Source organism: Cebus imitator, unplaced genomic scaffold (assembly GCF_001604975.1).
Source record: "Cebus imitator isolate Cc_AM_T3 unplaced genomic scaffold, Cebus_imitator-1.0 Scaffold53, whole genome shotgun sequence".
Taxonomy (NCBI): Eukaryota; Metazoa; Chordata; class Mammalia; order Primates; family Cebidae; genus Cebus; species Cebus imitator.
Window position 1 is genome coordinate 8,163,137 of NW_016107368.1, and position 19,640 is coordinate 8,182,776.

The 19,640-nt window shown below is 45.8% G+C and overlaps 1 protein-coding gene across 2 annotated transcripts in view; it reads left to right on the forward strand.

Moving 5' to 3' along the window:
• Positions 1–19,640, forward strand: part of SHC3 (SHC adaptor protein 3) — a 164,552-nt gene that overhangs the window by 95,939 nt on the left and 48,973 nt on the right. For both annotated transcript variants that reach the window (XM_017528478.2, XM_017528479.2), the window contains 4 exons: positions 125–188; positions 2,434–2,553; positions 6,770–6,823; positions 12,395–12,446. In XM_017528478.2, coding sequence (XP_017383967.1) covers positions 125–188; positions 2,434–2,553; positions 6,770–6,823; positions 12,395–12,446 — 290 coding nt within the window. The remainder of the gene's footprint in view (positions 1–124; positions 189–2,433; positions 2,554–6,769; positions 6,824–12,394; positions 12,447–19,640) is intronic.

Below are 19,640 nucleotides of genomic sequence, written 5' to 3' on the forward strand. Positions count from 1 at the left end.
GCAGGTCTTTTTCTATTTTGCAATAAACAGGCGGTTATTTTCTTTAGATGTGCAAGCGTAGCATCTCTGGTTTCCATAATCCCGACTGACACATGATAAAATGGCTTTTTCTTCCTGTCCTAAGGGAAGCCATCAGCCGTGTCTGTGAAGCTGTGCCTGGTGCCAAGGGAGCCTTCAAGAAGAGAAAGGTACTGTCCTCAATGCTCTGTGTCTAACTGTGCCTCCTCCTTTACTTCCTCTTTTTCAACACTCTGGTCTTCAGTCACACAGAATTGTTCATTGTTCCGCTTGTGTGGCCTGGCTCTTGCTACTTCTAAGAGCAGAAAGGGCTTAGATTGTTTTCTGGCTCACGTGGTTGAGAACGGTTAGCTGTCTCTGTCCCAGAAGTAGACCCCCTGGTTACTCACTCACTGTGGCTTAAACTCTGAAGACAATGGTAACAACAGACACTTAAAACAGGGTCAGCCTTTCCTTTAAGCACTTTCAATACGTCAATTCACTTAATTACAACAACTGAGGTAGATGTCCCCAGTGGTGTGCTGGTAAATGTTTAACAACCAGCTCTCCAGGTTGGGCAGGGGAATGAGAAAGAGAGTTTGTAACATTTTCTGATTTCTGTGATGTCAATACTTCTAGTGTGGCTGATTTCAATTTCTCAAAATGATATCCCTTGAAAATGGAGTCGGGAAGAGATGTGTGGTAGCTCCACCATGCAGGTACTACGGGCACAGAGAACTTGATAAGCAGTTAGTAGTTAATGCAGCAAAAGAATTAGGAGCTGATGCGTGTTGAGTATTTATTGTCTGTTTTTTAAAGGTTATTTATTTAATTGTAAGTTTACATATATTTATTTTTAATAATAGCTGTGATTAATGGCTAGAATATAAAATTCTGAAACATTTGATAATTGGCTCCCATCAGCTGGGCAAAGCCAGCACTAGAATACCACTGCATATCCCCATGTTACAGATGAGGACAACTGTGGCATGGAGGGGACAGGGCGCCATGCAGGTGGCTGGTGTCTGAGAGCACAGGCTGCATGCTCAAACACTGCACCAGGACTTTGCATCCTGAAGATATTTGAGCAACATGGGATTAGGAGAAAAACGCCTGGATTAGGAGAAACCATGAGAACCTCTTCAGTTAAATGTCTGGTGAATACTCAACTAAATATCCGCAATCAAGGCTTTTCTATGCCTAACTTGAATTGTGGAGAAAATGTCCTTCAAAGACCCTCCGAATCTGCCCTGAGGCTGCACGTTCCTGATTCCAGATCATCTGGGTAGCTGCATGCTTGACTCTGCTGACCCTAGAGCTCTATCTCGTTTCTGTCTTCAGAGCTTGGGAACTTTCATGCACCCACAGGGCGGCTGGGTTTCCAGCAAAGAACTCTCAATGAAGACTCAGATGTGCCAGCTTGTGTTCTGGCCAGTCCATGGGGAACCAAGCAAGGCCCCAGAGTCTCCACTACAGGAACAAGACGGCGACTGAGAACAGAGATGGGGAATCTCATCTTCCGGGTCCCAGCTCATCCTGGGACACGATTGTGGTTCTTTTGGTGGAAACAATGCCGATTTCCCGACTCCGCCCGGAATCTCATGGGCCTTAGCATTTCTGTTTCTAAATAGCTCCTTTAGGAGATTAAAAAGGGTATGAACCTGGTTAGGAGCGAATTAGCATATCCAAAGAGAGAGTGTTCTAATCCAAAAAGAAAGGATGGGTTGGTTCCAAAGGGCAGTGCCATCCGGGTACCAGGGAAGAAGGTCCCTGGCCCTAAAACGCAGCTGACAGTTCCCTGCCAGGACATTTCTGACAGGGTAACGGATACACCAGGTAGACAGGCCATGTCTATCTATCCTCATGGTGGCTCTAGGCCCATGGGTTTCTAACAGGACAGTCCATTGAGAACCTTGACCAAGGAGAGTGTTTGCAGCAAAAAAATGTGTGGTCCATTTCCTTCAGCCGGGAACATCCTTCCAATTCCCTGGGATACTTGTCATCCCCTAGAGCTGACCTGCTTTAATCTTCCTCTAAGTTAGTTTGACTCTTCCTCTAAAGTAGGTGTGGTAAAACCAGGTTGCTGAGCCTACAAAATGCGAGTGGGCTTTCCCCAGGTTTACATGCAAGGGCTTCCCCATGAGACACTTCCCAGCAGGGTCAGAGAAAAGGCCTGGGAGACTGATACCTCTGCCTGCTTGCAAGAGTTCTCACCTCAGCATTTGCATATTATATGATTTACAATTTGTATATTGCATATTCTAAAATTTGCATATTAGCTTCGGACACTCCCCGCTTATGCATTTCACATTTTGCCTTCCTATGCCTAAGGAGGGGGGAACAGTCAGTGAGAGTTTGTGGGTACGGCAAGCATCTACATCCCCACGCTTTGAGATGGAAATCAAACAGCTAAAATAATGCTCTTTAATTTCACAGCCTCCAAGCAAAATGCTGTCCAGCATCTTGGGAAAGAGCAACCTCCAGTTTGCAGGAATGAGCATCTCTCTGACCATCTCCACTGCCAGTCTGAACCTGCGGACTCCTGACTCCAAACAGGTACGTGGGTGCTCAGATCTCCTGTAGGGACCCTGCCCATGGCCTCGGTGATGAGTGTTTTGCAGGCGTCCTCCTTGTAGCTTTAGGGAGCTCACACAGCATCTGTTTGCCTCAAATTTTTACTAGTCTATGAACTTTGGCCACATCGAAGGGTCACCAAAAGAAGCATAAATAAAATTGGCTCTCTTTAACTCTGCTTTTTATTTTTTGGGAGGGTAATGCATGAAATCATTGATGTACTTGCAATGCAAAAAAAAAAAAATTATGTGTGTGCAAAGTCTCTTCTTAACGTCCTTGCCCTTATTTTTTTCTTTTATCCCATATTTAATGGGTCTGACAGGCCACATTTTATTTATAACCTTTGAAGTGGATGGCATGTCGTGGCCTAATTGATGATTTTTTTCCTCCTTTAGTGGCTCATCGTTTTGGAGAATTTGTAGCACACAGTGTTGTGGGGGCGATGAGAAGTGGTGTTGTCTATGGAATAGCCAGTGTGGAATTCATTTGGAGCTGACCGAGGCACCACAGCCACAGTGTTAAATTAAGGCTAATTTTAGTAAGGATGGTTGCATTCCTGCGTAGTGTCTATCTTTTAGATTTATCTAGTCATCACTAATTTCTTTAGCTGGAAAAATGGGTGTTTGAGTCGCTATTCCAGCTACCAAAAGGGCACGTTTGAAGGTCAAATGAGGTGCAGAAGGTAAAATGCTTGTGCAGTATCCAGGAGGGTGTGGAGTGTGAACTCCCCTCCCTTGCTCTGCTCTGGCTCAGTTTCTGGGGCTGGCAGGAGGAGCTGGAGCTCGGATGGGACCTCTCTATATAATACTCCACCTGACTCTGACATTGTCACCAGGGATGCCTGCAGTGACCTTTATGTTACTATACATATTTCTATTGATTGACTTCCATGTTCCCCAGGTTAGTGAGCAGCATCTCCAGCTTAATTTATTCCTCCATTTGCCACCCAAGATGTTGAAATAAATCCTAGCTCTAGCACAGAAATGGGAAGCAAAACCCAGGCTTTGTGTTGGCATAACTAGATACCACTTCTCTCTGGCTCCTTTTGTCTTCACAGGACTGACAGATAACTCCTTGTGTGTTTTTATCTTAACTTGTCTAAGAGACTAGCTCACCAGCTCTGGAGGTTGTGAATTCTTTCTCTGGCACAGTTTGAGGCTGAGCTGTGAAGGCCTGTGGGCTAGGCTCACCTCTGCATTCTCCTTCGTGCCTGGAGCTGTTCCTTTCCTATGTCTCCTGGACCTTTTGTTTGGTTCTCAGACTCCTTAAACCTGTGGGATCTTCTTCCCCCACTCAGTAAAATAGAAAGCAAACTGAGAGCAGTCGGGTGAGGCACTGGGCTGGCCCTCTCCGTCCTGGAACATGGCAGCCGAGGTGAGAGTCCAGTTTGTTTTTCTGCCCTTGGTTTGGGTGGATGGGGCAAAGCGGCAGGTTCTGGACACCCAGGTGACTTGAAGTTTTGTTGATGAGTGTGTGAAGCTTAGGTGAGGGGCAAGCACACAGGGTTTGGCTCTCCCTTCTGGCTGACTTTTGGGTCCAACCGTAGCAAATTGAGAACAGCCTGGCTAGACACTCCCTTTGTGACACAGTAATTGCCCCCTAAACTGCATCCCTGGACCATACCTCAGCTTTCCTTTGAAACTGCTCTCTGTAACCCTAATGTGACAGGCAAGCAGTCCAAACCCATGACATCTTGGTCCCTGCGACTTGTAATAAGTAACTAAGGCCTGTAATTTCCACCCTACCCAGACAATGTGTAAACTAATGCTCATCTTGACTTCTGTGAACCACTTAAGTAACAATCAGAATGTCCGAAGCCCCTCACCCTCACCCAGGAGGTGGTTAATGGGCATAAAAGTCTTGACACCCTCCTTTCGGGGCCATGGGTTGGAGAGACATGAGTCCTCCTTGAACGCCAGCAGTAAAGACCCTGTAATGTGGCCTAGTCTTTGTCTAGGTGGTGATTTTGTGCTCACTGGGCTACAGCACTGTCTCCATCCAGAGAGACAGCAGCAAGACAATAGCCACTTCCCTCTACAGAGTTGAAATGAGATGCAGCGCTCTCAGGGCAAAGCACATGATTTAGGTCAATTAGCTCTAATTTTCTCACTCTGGCTTTCAATTTCTGTCTTACCCAACGAGACAACATACAATCACACAATAAGGCTCACGTATCACGTCGACCTAATATGACTTTTATTATTGTTTTCCCAAGTCATAGTTTCCTTTAATTTCTAAACTCCCAGTTTTAGACCTGCCTTATAAGCATAAATTAAGTAAGCAAAAATGTAAAACTTTGGGGGCCATAGTTTATCATTTTCTGGTGATTGCTATCTTGGGAGCCCTTTACCTTTGCACCAGAGGGAAGATTCCAGAGAGCCGCAAAGGCCACTATTTTTAGTTTAACTCAGCTGGGGCTTGGGTGCAGCTGATGTGGCCAGCCTCGTTTTCTGTTCACTTAAGTACTCACGGTTTTCTAGATCCTGAGGTTTTGTAAGTGCCAATAACCAAAGAAGGCATTTAAAACTGTCTTATTTTCTATTACAATTCAGTTATATTTTATTTCAAGTTTCACAGCAGCATGTTCGGACAAATCCCTGGGACATTTGATTACAGCTGTGTAAATTCTGACTGCCTACCGGAGGACAAGGGCCCGAGGGGACGCTGCAGAGCTAAACCTGGTTACGTTGGGATAGAAATGAGCTCTGTTCCCACCCCTGGAAATTTACTTCAATGTCATTTCATTGTCTTTAAAAAGATAAAATTAGCACGGAAGACTTATGTAGCTTTTTAAATTTAGGGCAGCTTCTAATTTACTCAGTGTCTACTAAATTCCACTGTACTCCGCAGTTTATAAAGCTAATGGAAATTTCCCATTTTAAAATTAACATAGATTGTCCGCTCTGGTTTTTAAATTGATAAATTACAAGAGTGCTTTAGATGGCGCAGAGTTGGAATCTTGGATGCCAGCTTTCCAATTTATATACACATGATACAAATGGGATAAAATGGAAGATGGGCCACATTTCCTCCCATTCTAGCTGCAGATTCTGTATTGGAGACCCCAGTGTGTTTTTGGAAACAGAATCCATAAGGTGTGGTGTTTTGGTGTGTGCGTGAGACAGTTTCCTTCTGGAAGAGGCATGGTTGTTAAGACCCCAGCCTCGGCTTGGACCTCCCTCTCATAAGCGACTCAAGGTCAGACATAACCAGGTCCATGCACATTTGTGCCTTTCCGCAAGGTCAGACTTTTATTACTGCTATTTTAATCATAAAAACCACGAGCTACATGGCGTTCACTCCGTATCAGAGCTGTGAGCACATAGGCTCAAGCCATTCCACAGGTCAGTCAATATTGTAAACCATACATAAGAGTATACTCAATCAGTATATAAATGCTGCAGGTTAGACATTCCACATCAAACCACGTAACGTTTAACATCAAGAGAAAAAGGGATAGGAGTAGGGATTAATAAACGAATCCACGGCAAATGACATGGACAAAGACAGTGTCCTGGCTTGATCCAGACGGACAACAATGTCTTTCAAAAAAGAGTCTTTAATGTGGACAGAGCCTTCGTTGGCAGGTGCTGGGCGCTCATCACAAAGACAGCATGATGGTGTCTCTTAAGAAGACTGTTTCAAGCTGGTGAAGTCCTGCTTTTTATGACCAGAGTCCTCTGGTGCGGACTGATAATAAGAGTATGCCTTTTCATGTCCTTCTCTTGTTGGGTGCTGTCTTTATAAATTAGGTAAACATCTGGTACCTGCTGGGATGTTGCCTTTTAAAATGTGAGATGGAGCCTTTTTCTAAGATGGAGTCACTTATGTTAAGGGTGCTCTATATGCCTCCTGTGTTAGATCATAGCTCTGCTGATCACCAGCTGTCTTAATTTAAGCAAACCACTTGGCCCCTCTGGGCTCTGGCTCCTCACCTGTAAAGTGGGATGACGACAGTTCCCACATCACAGGTTGCAGTGAGGCTTCACTGACACTGTTCTGGCAAAGCAGCTGGACAGCAGCCATCAGATTGTGAAAGGTGATCGATTGTTATACTTTTATAATTGTTATTTTTATATAGGTACCAATTTTCAGGAAAACATGTCAATTTGTAATGCCTGCCAACAGACAGTTGCTTTTTCAAAATATGGAAAGGGCGATAACAGCACATTCTCGTTTCTTGTTTTGGGCCTGGCAGATCATAGCAAATCACCACATGCGGTCCATCTCCTTCGCCTCTGGGGGAGACCCGGTAAGTACCCTTGGGATACTCTTGCTCTTGTTGAGAATTTCTGAGAAGGGATCCCTGCTTCAAAAATGTGCCTTGCAAGACACTATAAAAAAAACTTAATTGTGATGCCAACTAATCTCCCCCTCCTGATTTCCATAAATGGTCTTCTTGGCCATCATTTTATTTTTAGGGGTAACTTGGGACAAGGACCCTACATTAGTTGTCATTTCATTAGCCAAAAGCTGTGGAAAATCCTGGAAGCACTGGTATTCTTATGAGGCGATGAAACAGCCCCCCAGGACTGAGAGTTGCCACGGGCTTCTCATGCTGTCACTCTGCCCTCACCCTACTTTTTGTTTCTTTGAACTCCATATTAATATTTTAAGTCTGCCTGAAGAACGTGAATTTACTTAGTCTGCTTTATTCATAGCCACTTAAAATCAGCATTTTTCTCTCCAAGTGTAATACCGTAGCCTTTGATAGCTTGCTTTGCCAACAAGGAGGGAGTTGCAGAGCGAGAGTAAGAGGGAGACTTGAGAACAGAATGAGAGTGTTCTATTTTTGCTTCATATCTTTAAAGAAGAAGGTGGAATAACAAGGGAATGTGTTTCCCACGTTTGGGCAGGAATGCTACAATAGGATGTCAGCATTCAGCTTCAGAGTGGCCATGTCGTCTAAACTGTACTGTTACGAAGGTGAACTCAGAAAACCACCTCCTGCTCCTGGGGCAGGGCAGTATCCATCACTGTGGACAGCCCAGGCCTGCAAAGAAACCAGGCAGGAAATTGGTCACAGAGGAGTGAGGCACAGAAGGGGAAGGGAAGAAAGCAAAGTCAGCCCTTTCCAGAAGTGAGGGAGAGAAAGCCTCACCCTCCAGAATGTTCTCATCTGAATTTTCATGCGTCTAGGTAAAGTTTTCACCCATTTGGAGAAAAGTTTTAAAATTAAGATAAAATAAATAAATAAATAAAATAAAATAAAATAAAATTAAGATAATAGAGTGAGTTTTTCCTGGAGGTGGATTTATTCAATTGAAAAATTATCTTATATCCTAAGAAGACATCCTTTTTACTTTTTTAGTGTTAAATAGACTTTTAATATAAAATAATGTCCTGGTGTTTTGCATTCTTTAGCCAAATTATGAGTAGGCAATCTTCAGATGTTACATAAAAGTTTAGTGGTCCAAGACCTCTTCATCTCAAGGTTGGGGACCCTGTCTTTTACTAGCCCAAGAAGGGGCTTTTCCCTGTGACTTTTCTACCTTTCTTTTTATATCCCTTCTATTTCGGAAACTGGATTAGAAAATTGCTGTTGGCATATTGGAAGCCAAATTGAAGGAGCAACTTCGAAGGTAGACTCCAGAGCCTTGACATTTCCAAAGAACAGTACAATCAGGCCACCAATCTCAGCATCCGGGAAGCAGTACTTCTCCCTGCCCTGCTGGGGCAGCTGCCAGAGGCGAACATCATGGCCATGCTGGGTGCCACTCCTGCCTGGGCCGGTATGAGCTGCCGTGAGAGGCTGGGGCCCGGTTGCTTCCCAGCAACCCCATCTCAGACCCTTAAGCTAAGGGCCCTCTGCAGGGAAAGGATTTGCCCACCCGACAGACAGTTCTTTACCCTTATATCTCTGCTAAATTGTCAAAGGACGGTCAGAGCGCTGTTTAGCCCTGAGGCTGTGCCATTCCATAGGGTCCAGTGGCTTGGGCCTTTTGCATACTTAGGGTCTTCTTGTCAAAAGTCAGCCACAATGCCTTTCCCTTCTTTTTTTTTTCCTTCTCTTCCCTTGTTATGCCTTTCCTTTCTTTCGAATCCGTATGATTTCTTACATTGTACTGTAAGATGAAAGTCCTCTTTGAGATGCATATTTAGAAAGTGGAAGTCTTCCCCAGTTGAACTCATCCAACGAAGTCTCACTCTGTTGCCCAGGCGGGAACGCAGTGACACCATCACAGCTCACTGCAGCCTTGACTTCCTGGGCTCAAGTGATCTTCCACCTCAGCCTCATGGGTAGCTGGGACTACAGGCATATGCTTCTATGCCTGTCTAATTTTGTGTATTTTTAGTAGAGATAAGGTTTCACCATGTTGCCCAGGCTGGTCTCAAGCTCCTGGGCTCAAGTGATCCACCTGCCTCCGCCTCCCGAAGTGCTGGGATTATAGGCATGAGCCTATAATCCTGAACCAAGGAGCATTTCTTCAGATGCTGTCTATATGTATTTGTCTGCCTGTTTGCTACCTAATTTGCAGTGGTTGTCTAATTGCTTGCCCCTTGTGATGTTTGGAACCATTGTTTCTTAAATTTGGAGGATAGCCCAGTGTGACAGATAAAAGGCGGATGACTTGTGTATCTGCACTAATAGCTTCCCCCAAGAGCTTTTCTTAAACCCGTTTTAATGTTGATATTATGAGTGAAGACACAAATATCTAGATTGTTGGAAGCCAAATACACTGGTTTGTCTCAAAACTATTTTATTTTCAGGATGTACACAGGACTATACATTCTTTTTTTTCAGATTTCCTCATCACCTCTTATTTAAAAAAAAAATTGGAAACATTTAGTAATCTTTAAAGTAATCCACAACCCTTTATATTTTCTGTGATTTCTTTTTTCTGGTTTATAAAATGTTATAACACAGGACAGGAAGCCTAGTTACTTTCCATTTAAACAAATTCAAATGCATTTTGTATTGTGCATGAGATTCCATTCCAAATTGATTTGTAACCATGAATTTAGCACATAACTGGTAGACATTTTAATAAAGCTGACAATTCTATGTTCTAGTCCTTGTTCTCTTCCTAAGTGTACATGTCACTTACTGCTTAATGCTTCAGTTTACCCAGTAGGAAAATGGTATTTTGAAATGGCAAATAAGATATACGAGAAAATGTTATTAATTCCGCTCTAAAAAGGGCATGGTGTAGTTATAACCTACTGTAATTAGCAGTGTTAACAGACCACCACAAGAATGCCAGAACAATGGCCAGGCTCAGAGGGTCTTGGGGAGTGGGAACAGGGATAGCATAGACACAGAACAGCACTTTGCAGCTCTGTCTTTGGAACTTAGAGTGCTAAGATGACAAAAACATTGTTTTGAATGGTAATATATTTACCTGCTCTGCCAGAAAAAGATGAATATTGGCATCAAAAAAGCTTGGCCATTGACCATCTGAGAGACGGGGACATATTATGTCTCTCTATTCTCCCTCCTTCCCCACTTTGAGCCAGAGTAAGAATGCAAAAAAATAATTTCCTTGTATTCATTACTAATGCTGACTCTAATTTTGTTACCTAAATATGTGCAAAAATAAATTAAAAATAAACTTCTTATGTTTATACTTTTATTTAACTCTAAACCCTACTTAAAATGAAAGTTAAATAGAAGTAAACATTGTAAGGCCAATGACATTCAATGTAATATTACTTTGCTATCATGGACAAAGTTTGCTGAAACTAAGTCTCCATTCTCAATGTGATGCTGGCCTGGCCACCATGGGGCAGAATTTTTTAAGTTCAATGTCTCTGCATTACCATGGGTACCTGGATGACTAAATTTTTCCACTAATTTCTTCTATTCAAGCGAAAACCTCAGTTGTACATCATGTACAAATGTAATGTCAATTTGCTTTACGTGGGCAAAGGAATCTCCCTGTGTCCTTTTCTTTCTAATTCTTTGAAAACCTAGCACTCATAATGTTGGAAGCCCGACTGCAAATCCTGGTGTTGAAATTGCTTGCAGAACTTGATAACATGATCCCAGATACTCTTGTGTTATTTTTTAAGATAATCATGGAAATTAAAATAAAAATTAAAAAAAATGCTGGTAACATCTCAAACACTGGAGAAGACACCTGTCCAACTCTAGGGTTTCATGGATTTCAGCTTGAGAAACGCTGGTGCTCTCTTAGATGCTCTCTAAGGATCCTTCTGACAGTCACATCTCATGAGTTCAGGAAGTGTCTATGAATACAAGCTGTCACCCTTGTTTTTGCCAATAACTTCAGATTCTGACCAGACCCTCCTTGATGGAAATGACCAGAAGCCAGTTTGACCAGGTGGATGATCTTTCACTTCCTTTCCCTAGTGAGTCTGTGAGTACACCAGGGAACAGTGTCCTGAGCAGAAAAGAAAACAGCTCAGCTGAGCCACACCCTATTGAGTGACCGGGGAAACAGCACCATTATCTCAAGAACCACTGGAAGAATTCTACACTGGTGTGGTCTTGGGCTGTGTAAGATCCAGCAGGATGGTGTGTGTGAAGTGCCCAGCACCACCCACCTGATCCTACAGCAGATGTCCCACAACAGTGACATGCCTGCCCCATACTCACGCTCTCCCTCATCCCTCTCTCCTTGGAGAGCTTTGTAGGGCACCATTTAGAGAGAAAGGGATGTCTCCTTTGCCCACAGAAAAAGCAATGCAGGAAGTCATGACAGAGGCTTTTCGGTTCTGGCAATATCGGGAGTGTATCAATTACCTGAAAACCCTTCAAAGCAATGGCATCTGGGAAATGCCTGCCTAAATGGGGTGGACTTTTACCAGTTGCCCCATGGAGGCTTGAATGTTGAAAATATCAACTTTGCAGAGGAGTCCTTTCTGCTTTCAAGAGAATTATAGTTTCCTCTGCTTATTTGTTTAGGAATTAAAACGGACATGGCTGCCTTGGTCTACTTTTGAGGTCATCCTTTCCCCTACACACTGCTTACATGAGAAGGCAGGCAAAGAAACTCATATTTCATAAAGCAGGATGAGACTTCTAAATAGGGCTCATATTTTAAAAACATATTAAAGGATGAAGATCACTATTTATGTCCAAGAAGAAAAGAACCATTACATCTCATCCACCATGAAGGCAGCATTGGCAGTTGGCCTTTAAATATTCACTCTGGTTTTCTTCTAGCCTAGTGGTTCTCAAAGTGTGGCCCCCAGACCAGCAGCAGCTAGAAACTTGTCAGAAATGCAAATTTTGAGCCCTTACCCCAGAACTACTACCAAATTGGAAACTCGGGTATGGCTCAGTGTTCTATTTTAACCAGCCCTGCAGGGGATACTGATACCAGCTCAAATTGCAGAACCACTGGTGTAGACAAGGCCGAAAGCAGTGGTTTTCTACTTTGGTTCACATTGCAGTCATCTAGGGAGCATCTAAAAACTAATGGGAAGGCCTCACATCCAAACCAATTAAATCAGATCATCTGCATATTGGGACACAGGTATCAGTGTTTCTAAAGTGTCTCAGGTGATCCAACCTGCCTTTTCTCCTTGCTGCTCAAAGTGTGAATGCCCTTCTAACCAGCTCTCATGGATCCTGAGACACTGCAGCTTCAGTATACATGGGAGCTGGTTAGAAGCGCAGGGCCTCAGACCCTACCTAGACCTGCTGAGTCAAAGTCTGCGATGTGAGACCTCTGGGTGGTTGCTACTCACATTATATAGCTTGAGTCTTCTGTGGGCAGCTCCTTAGGCAGCATTTGATTCTTCAGCTGTGTGGTAGTTGAGTCCCTCTAAACTCTCTGGTTCGTGCCCCGTGTCCCTGACTGTGTGGTGTCTCACTTGTGATTGGTGATATAGACATCTCTTTTTTCTTTAATAGGACACAACTGATTATGTTGCATATGTGGCTAAGGACCCTGTTAATCGCAGAGGTAAGTGATGCTTGACCCCCATCATCTCTCACTGGTGTACAGCCAGGCTTCACATTATATACGAGCTGCTCCTCATTATCTCAGCCTCCTCCCCACAAATGAGCAATGCTATCTTGTATTGCTAAGGATAAATGAGGTTTGCAAGGGTTGTAGATCTCCTGGCTGAGCTAGGAGGTACTGGACATCTCTGACCACCAAACACACACCTGTATCCAGATTGCTAGTTTGGCACGATCGATTTACACACAAGCAGCTCCCCTGTCCATACTCTCACAGTGGCCTTGGTTACACCTGGAAGACTCCACCTGCTGCCTGTCCTCCTGCCCCACGTCATCTCCTGGTGTGTGCTCGGTGCCCACTAAGCCACCCTGAGCTACTTCACTCTGCCCTGGCAGCCCTGGAGGCCAGTGTCTGCTTATACTCCTCTCAGCTTCTAGGTCCTCAGGCACAGGCTGGATGGGAGGAGTCATTTATGAAACCAAAGCCCATTGGATGGTAGCATGCCTGGGGTGGGTGGGACTGACCAAGGCGCCCTACCCTGAAGTTCCACGCAGCTATTGATGCACCACACCACAGCTGCAATTTAAAACTCATTGGTGAAATAAACGGAATTAATAACAACACAAAACAGCACTTCCTTCACTACCCTCCTACCCTAGGTACCAAGATTTTCTAGTTTGCTTTGCGTCATTTTTATCCATATACATACACTCTCTTTTTAACATTTTAATACAAATGAGATTCTAATATTCTGTTTTGCTACCTTACCCTCCAATGCCATATCTTGGACATATTTTTAAGATAGCCCCTATGCAGCAGATGAACCAATCCATGATGTGGCTCTATGGAGAACCGTCCCCCCACCACCGTCTAGAGACCTGAAAAAAATCTCAATGCTCAGGCCTCAGAGAGTGGGGCCCAGGCAACAATATTTTCTAAAAGCTCTTCAGGTGATTCCAAAGCACCACCAAGTTTGGGAAATAAGACTTAGGTCCAGATCCTGAAGGAGTTTAGCCCTGAGCCATTTGACTTCATTTCTAAGGGGCAAACCTAGAGTACTTTCTGCCTACGATACAGTCCCTGTCCAGCATCCTGGGATGAGGATGGATTCCACATGTCCCATGACTGCTGCACCAGGCTCTCTCAGGTCTGCGTGCAGTGATATTGTGAAGACAAGTGCCGACCTATGATGCAGAGGAGGCTCTGCACTGCTTTTGGTGCTAAACGTCTTATGGACTGAACGTTTACATCACCTCCAAATGTACATGTTAAAATAGAAACCCACAATATGATGGTATTGCATTAATTAAAGGCCCCAGTGAAAGGTGGTGTCTTTGGGAGGTCATTAGGTCATGAGGGGGAAGCCTTATGAATGGGTTTGGTGCTCTTGTAAAAGAGACCTCAGAGAGCTCCCTCACCCTCACTCCACCCACGTGAGGACACCGCAAGAAAGCGCCGTCTGCAAACCAGGAAGAGGGCCCTCAGTAGACACTGAATCTTCCAGCCTCCAGAACTGTGAGAAACAAATGTCTGTTGTTGAAGTCACCAGCCTGTGGTGTTGTTACAGCAGTCCGGGCTGACTAAGACAGGCCCTTTGTTCGAGATAGTTAGTGGGAGATGCTCACTCTCTCCTTCCACCTATCTGTTGCCTGTAACGAAGGAGTTCAAGCTTAGCAGCTTAACAACCACAATTTTATGATAATAGAATGTGGGTCAGGAACTCAGGCAAGTCTCAGCTGGTCAGTTCATCTGCCCAAGTGGCATCGACAAGGGTCGTCAAGTGGTTTTTAGCTAGAGTCTGGGCTGGTCTGGGCTGGTTTAAATTGGCTTCACTTCCACACCTGGGACCTTGGCGAGGATGACTAGAGGCTCAGCCCTCTCCATGGAATCTCAGAGACTCTCCAAGTGGCCCCTTCACCCCTCAGGGAAGTAGGGCTTTCTACATGGCAGCTTTAGGTTCCATGAGACCCAGAGTAGATGCTTCCAGAGCTCTGAAAGGCCAGGATCAGCTTTGCTTCCACCATAGATTTACTAGTCACAGCTGTCAGCCAGGCGCGGTGGCTCATGCCTGTGATCCCAGCACTTTGAGAGGCTGAGGCAGGCAGATCACGTGGTGAGGAGATCGAGAACAGCCTGGCTAACATGGTGAAACCCCGTCTCTACTAAAAATACAAAAATTAGCTGGGTGCGATGGCACACGCCTGTAATCCTAGCTACCGGGGAGGCTGAGGCAGGAGAATCACTTGAAACCAGGAGGCGGAGGTCGCAGTGAGTGGAGATTGCACCACTCCACTCCGGCCTGGTGACAGAGTGGGACTCTATCTCAAAAAAAAAAAAAAAAAAAAAAAGCTGTCACGGCCTGCTCAGACTCAAGGGGAAGGAAGCCACATGTACCCTTCAAGGAAAGAGTGTTAAGGAATTTGCAGCCATCTCTATCCCTCAGTCCTCCTTTCACCATATGTGAGTAGGTCCCGCCTCGCGGGTGGCAGTGTGGGCAGGGATGGAGGGTCTAGCTGCGTCCCTCCAGCAGCCCAGCTGTGAGCATGCTCTGCTCCATCTCATCAGTGTCCCTACTAGGATGACTTCCTCCACGAAGGAGCCAGTGGCAGGGCTTTCTCCCACCGGCTCTGTTTTCCTTCTTCCTCCCCTAGGCCATGTTGAGGGGTTAATTTAGGAAGATTGGCCTGGCACAGTAGCAAGAAATTTTGGGTGTGAATGTTCTTATTTGGGCGGTTAAACGTCCAAGTCCCCACACAGAGGCTCCTAGATGTATGTGTATGAGCAGGCCTTGCAGTGTTGTGACTGCAGGGCCCCCGGGGACCATCAGGGACAGAACCCATCCCAGAAAGTCTTCTATAAAATTTTACAGTGATGGGTTCAAGTCCTTCGCTGCTGTTATTGTTTATCTTTTTCTATGCTGATTCCTGCTTCTCCATTCTTGCATGTATGTGTGGTTAATCTAGAATAATTCTATTGAGAATCTATCTTTGTCTCTCTGGTGTCAAGAATCCATGGCTTCTATTGTTAATCCAGTCAAAGGACAAAAACTCTCTGACCCAAGTCATTAAGTTGGATGGTCATCACGAGCACCACCACCACCATCTCAGAGAGATAAGGGTGGAAGATGATCCATGTTTCATGAAGTTGGTAAATGACAGCTAACAGTCAGGACTGGTAGGAGACCTAGGTGATGATTACTACTACCTTTTGGGAAGCAGCTGTCAGCAAGTCAGGCTTTGCTGCCTTCTAACATACCATTTTCTTCTTACACTGGAACTTTCATTACTACTGGGTGACTCCCATCCCCTACAGCCTTATGTACATGTTAGACAGTTCCAAATGGACTGTTTGGGTCACAAAAGTAGCTACCAAAGGATGCTCAAATTAGGCATAGATGACGCTGAAATCAGGCGTATGACTACCTACAGAAGGCATGTGATTCGTGTAGTTTATCATCGTAATAGTATCCCTGATCAGGTGCCTTCTGGTACTCCCTGGACCGAGATATGGAAAGTCCTTTTCTATACAGTAGTTCCCCCTTATCTGGAGGGGTATGTGCCATCCAAGCCCCACAGTGGATGCCTGGAACCACAAACAGCACCGAATCCTACACATACTATGTTTTCTTGATCTGATAACTGAGTCAGATACTAAGTGAGTAGCAGGCAGGTAGCATATGCAGTGCAAATACTCGGGACAGAGGGAGGATTCACATCCTGAGACGGATTAGACAAGATGGCATGAGATTCTATCACACTACTCAGGATGGCGTGTAATTTAAAACGTATGAATTGTAAATTTTAGAGAGTTTCCATGTGGTGTGTATTTGGACTGAGGTTGACCATGGGTAACTGAAACTGCGGAAGGCAAAAACCTCCGATAAACTGTAATGGCTGTGCTTAGGTGGTGCTGACCCAGTGGGAGACAAACCCACGTATCCAGCCTGAACAACAGCTCCTAAGACATCTTGGTGCTCTTTTCCCAAGATTTTCTGAAGAACAGGAGGTCTTAAGACTGAGTGGGCTTGAGTGGGGAGCCGGCATGGGTAAGACGATGCTTCCCACAGTGAAGCTTACTTATCCTGGGCTTCTCAAATACAGTGGTTTCAACAAAAGGAATTTCTGTTTCCTTTGGCCCTGGACTGCTGTAGGCCCCAAGAGGTGACTTGCTGGAAGAGGCCTTACGTATTATGAACTCATTGGTGGAGGTAACACGGCACTACTTCTAACTTTTCTTTTCCTTGGCGGCAAAGCCTCAAGTGTATTACGGGTGAAAGCAATGACTTATGTGTTTTAACCAGGTGGTTAAATATTCCACTGAATGACATGGTAGCAGGTGAATTTCCTGATGGATGGATATTTCCCCGTTTGGCTATTATGAGCAGTGTTTTTACAAACAAAGCCAGGCTCTGTGGTTTACATAGCATGCCTGGGCTGAGACTGCTGAGCACATTTTCCAGCCCTGGCCTCTGCCTGAAAACGAGCTCTGGATCTCCGCTCGGGAGTCTCACAGGCCTCTCAAACGTAGGCAGTCACAGATAAGTCCAGCACTTTCCTGCAGAGCACCTGCTGGTCGCTATCAGCAGCACCCCCTCCCTGACTTCCCCAGCCTTCTTTTCTTCACCTGCACCTGCAGGCAAAGCCTTCCATCTTACCAGTCCTTGCCACTGCCCTGCTGCCCCCTGACAGGCTCCATAGTTCATCAGCAGGTCACTCTGTGCCCACTCTTCCTCTCTAAAGTGTTTTGTTCACATGGGAGCCAGAAGATCCTTTTAAAATGGAGCAATCTTTTTCCTCCACCGCCCACTCCAAATAAAATGTCCCATTTCCCCAAGGCCCACAGGACCCTCTGTGAGGTCACTCCCACTGCATCCCATCTCTCATCCTATGACCCCCTCTCCCTGCCACTCCAGCTACACTGGCTTCCGGGTCTTCCTTGACCCTGGCTGTGCCAAGCAAGCTCTTGCCTCCTGGGCCCTGGGCCTGGGCCTTCTCCCACCAACCTTCCTGGACTTCTCTCTCTGACTCCCTTCAAGAATCTTCTCCAGTGCCACCTCTGGTGCCACCTCCCCTGATCATCCCATGTACCATCCTATACCAACTGTCTTCTACCACCATCCTCCACCACCGTCCTCCACCACCATCCTCCACCACCGTCCTCCACCACCATCCTCCACCACCATCCTCCACCACCGTCCTCCACCACCGTCCTCCACCACCGTCCTCCACCACCGTCCTCCACCACCATCCTCCACCACCATCCTCCACCACAGTCCTCCACCACCATCCTCCACCACAGTCCTCCACCACAGTCCTCCACCGCCATCTTCCATCACCATCCTCCACCGCCGTCCTCCACCACCATCCTCCACTACCATCCTTTACCACCGTCCTCCACCACCATCCTCCACTACCATCCTCCACCACCATCCTCCACCACTGTCCTCCACTACCATCCTCCACCACAGTCCTCCACCGCCATCCTCCACCACCATCCTCCACCGCCGTCCTCCACCACTGTCCTCCACCACTGTCCTCCACCACCATCCTCCACCATGTCCTCTGTCGTGTCCTCCACGACTGTCCTCCACCACATCCTCCATCATCATCCTCTAATCTAGGATGACCTCATCTCAAGATCCTTAACTTAACCATACCTGTAAAAACCCTTTTCACAGGTTCCAGATGCTCAGGGGCATGACTTTTGGGGGGCCACCCTTCAAGCCGCTACAGAGGTATATTGTTATTTATTTACTTACAGTGTCCACCGAAACTCTCTCTAGATCCTGAGGCAGAGCCTTGTGCACAGTAGATGCTCAAACAATGTCTGCTAAATAAGTCTTCAGTAAATATTTTATACATTTTGTTTTGTACTCTTATGGGAGAATTTCCCTAGGGTTTGTATCTGGAGGCCAAATCACTGTTTAGGACATCTTCAACTTTTCTGAAATGGTCATTTTACTTTATAATCCCATGAGTAGTATACAAGGGCTATCTTTGTTCAACAACTGGCATTTCAGACTTTTCGAGTCCCACAAACCTGATGGGTGCAAAATGCTATATCCTTATTAATGTAGTTTGCCCCATTTGGGACTAGGACAAGTACTAGGCATAGCAGGGTGGCTGAATGTTGGCTTTCTTACTCATCTCTGATTAAAAAAAAAAACAAAACAAAACAAAAGAAAACTGGATCAATTTAGAGTGCGTGGCTACATTGAATAAACAAACTACGGTTGGCTGAGCAGTCTGAGATCCAGGAGCCCTCACCCCTCTAGTAGAATTCATTAGTTTTCAGTATTCCTTCTAAGGGGTGTGGGTTATCAGATCACTAAGATGAAAAGACAGCTGACCTTGTTCAGCAGGACTTTTCCTCATTTGAGTAGTGACTTCGACTGTCTCCAAGGCTCCCTGTTCCCTGGCCAGCTACTCTGGAATGTGGCTGGATCAGAGGGTACTGGTTTCTGGATGAGTGGCTGCTGGAGAACCCCAGATGGACTCCTGCAGGAGCTGAGCCACCCTGGGGAGGCCGATGGACAGCACCTGGGACCAGTGAAGTGTGGGGCCAGGGTATGGCTTCCTGAAAGTGGAGCAGGGATACCGAGAAGTTTTTTTGCCCTGGCTCAGGCAGGGTCCCGCTGTTCACGCAAAGCTCGCCAAGGCAGGGGCCTATGCCAGAAGTGTGGAAGCAGCCCACTGCGAGGGACAGGAAGGCTGGAGCATCGGCTCACAGCTCTAATGTGGAAACTGAGGATGGCCTTAGCCCGCAATAGCAGAGGAGGGGCAAGATGGCTGCACAGCGGGCAGGGTGCTCTGCTTCCAGCCCATGTGCTGGGATGTGGGGTGCAGTGGCGAAGTGAAGTGAGTTCTCAGCCTGTGTGAAATAGTTTTGACTGAACCAAACCTCTCAGAGAGAAACTGTACATTAGGGATTATACTCATCGTGGCAACTCAAACAAACAGGAAAGAAATGGAAGAGCTGGCTGGGCATGGTGGCTCACGCCTGCAATTCCAGCACTTTGGGAGGCCAAGGTTGTCAAATCACTTGAGGTCAGGAGTTCGAGACCAACCTGACCAACATGGTGAAACTCTGTCTTTACTAAAGATTATCTGGGTGTGGTGGTGGGTGCCTGTAATCCCAGCTACTCGAGAGGCTGAGGCAGGAGAATGGCTTGAACCTGGGAGGCAAAAGTTGCAG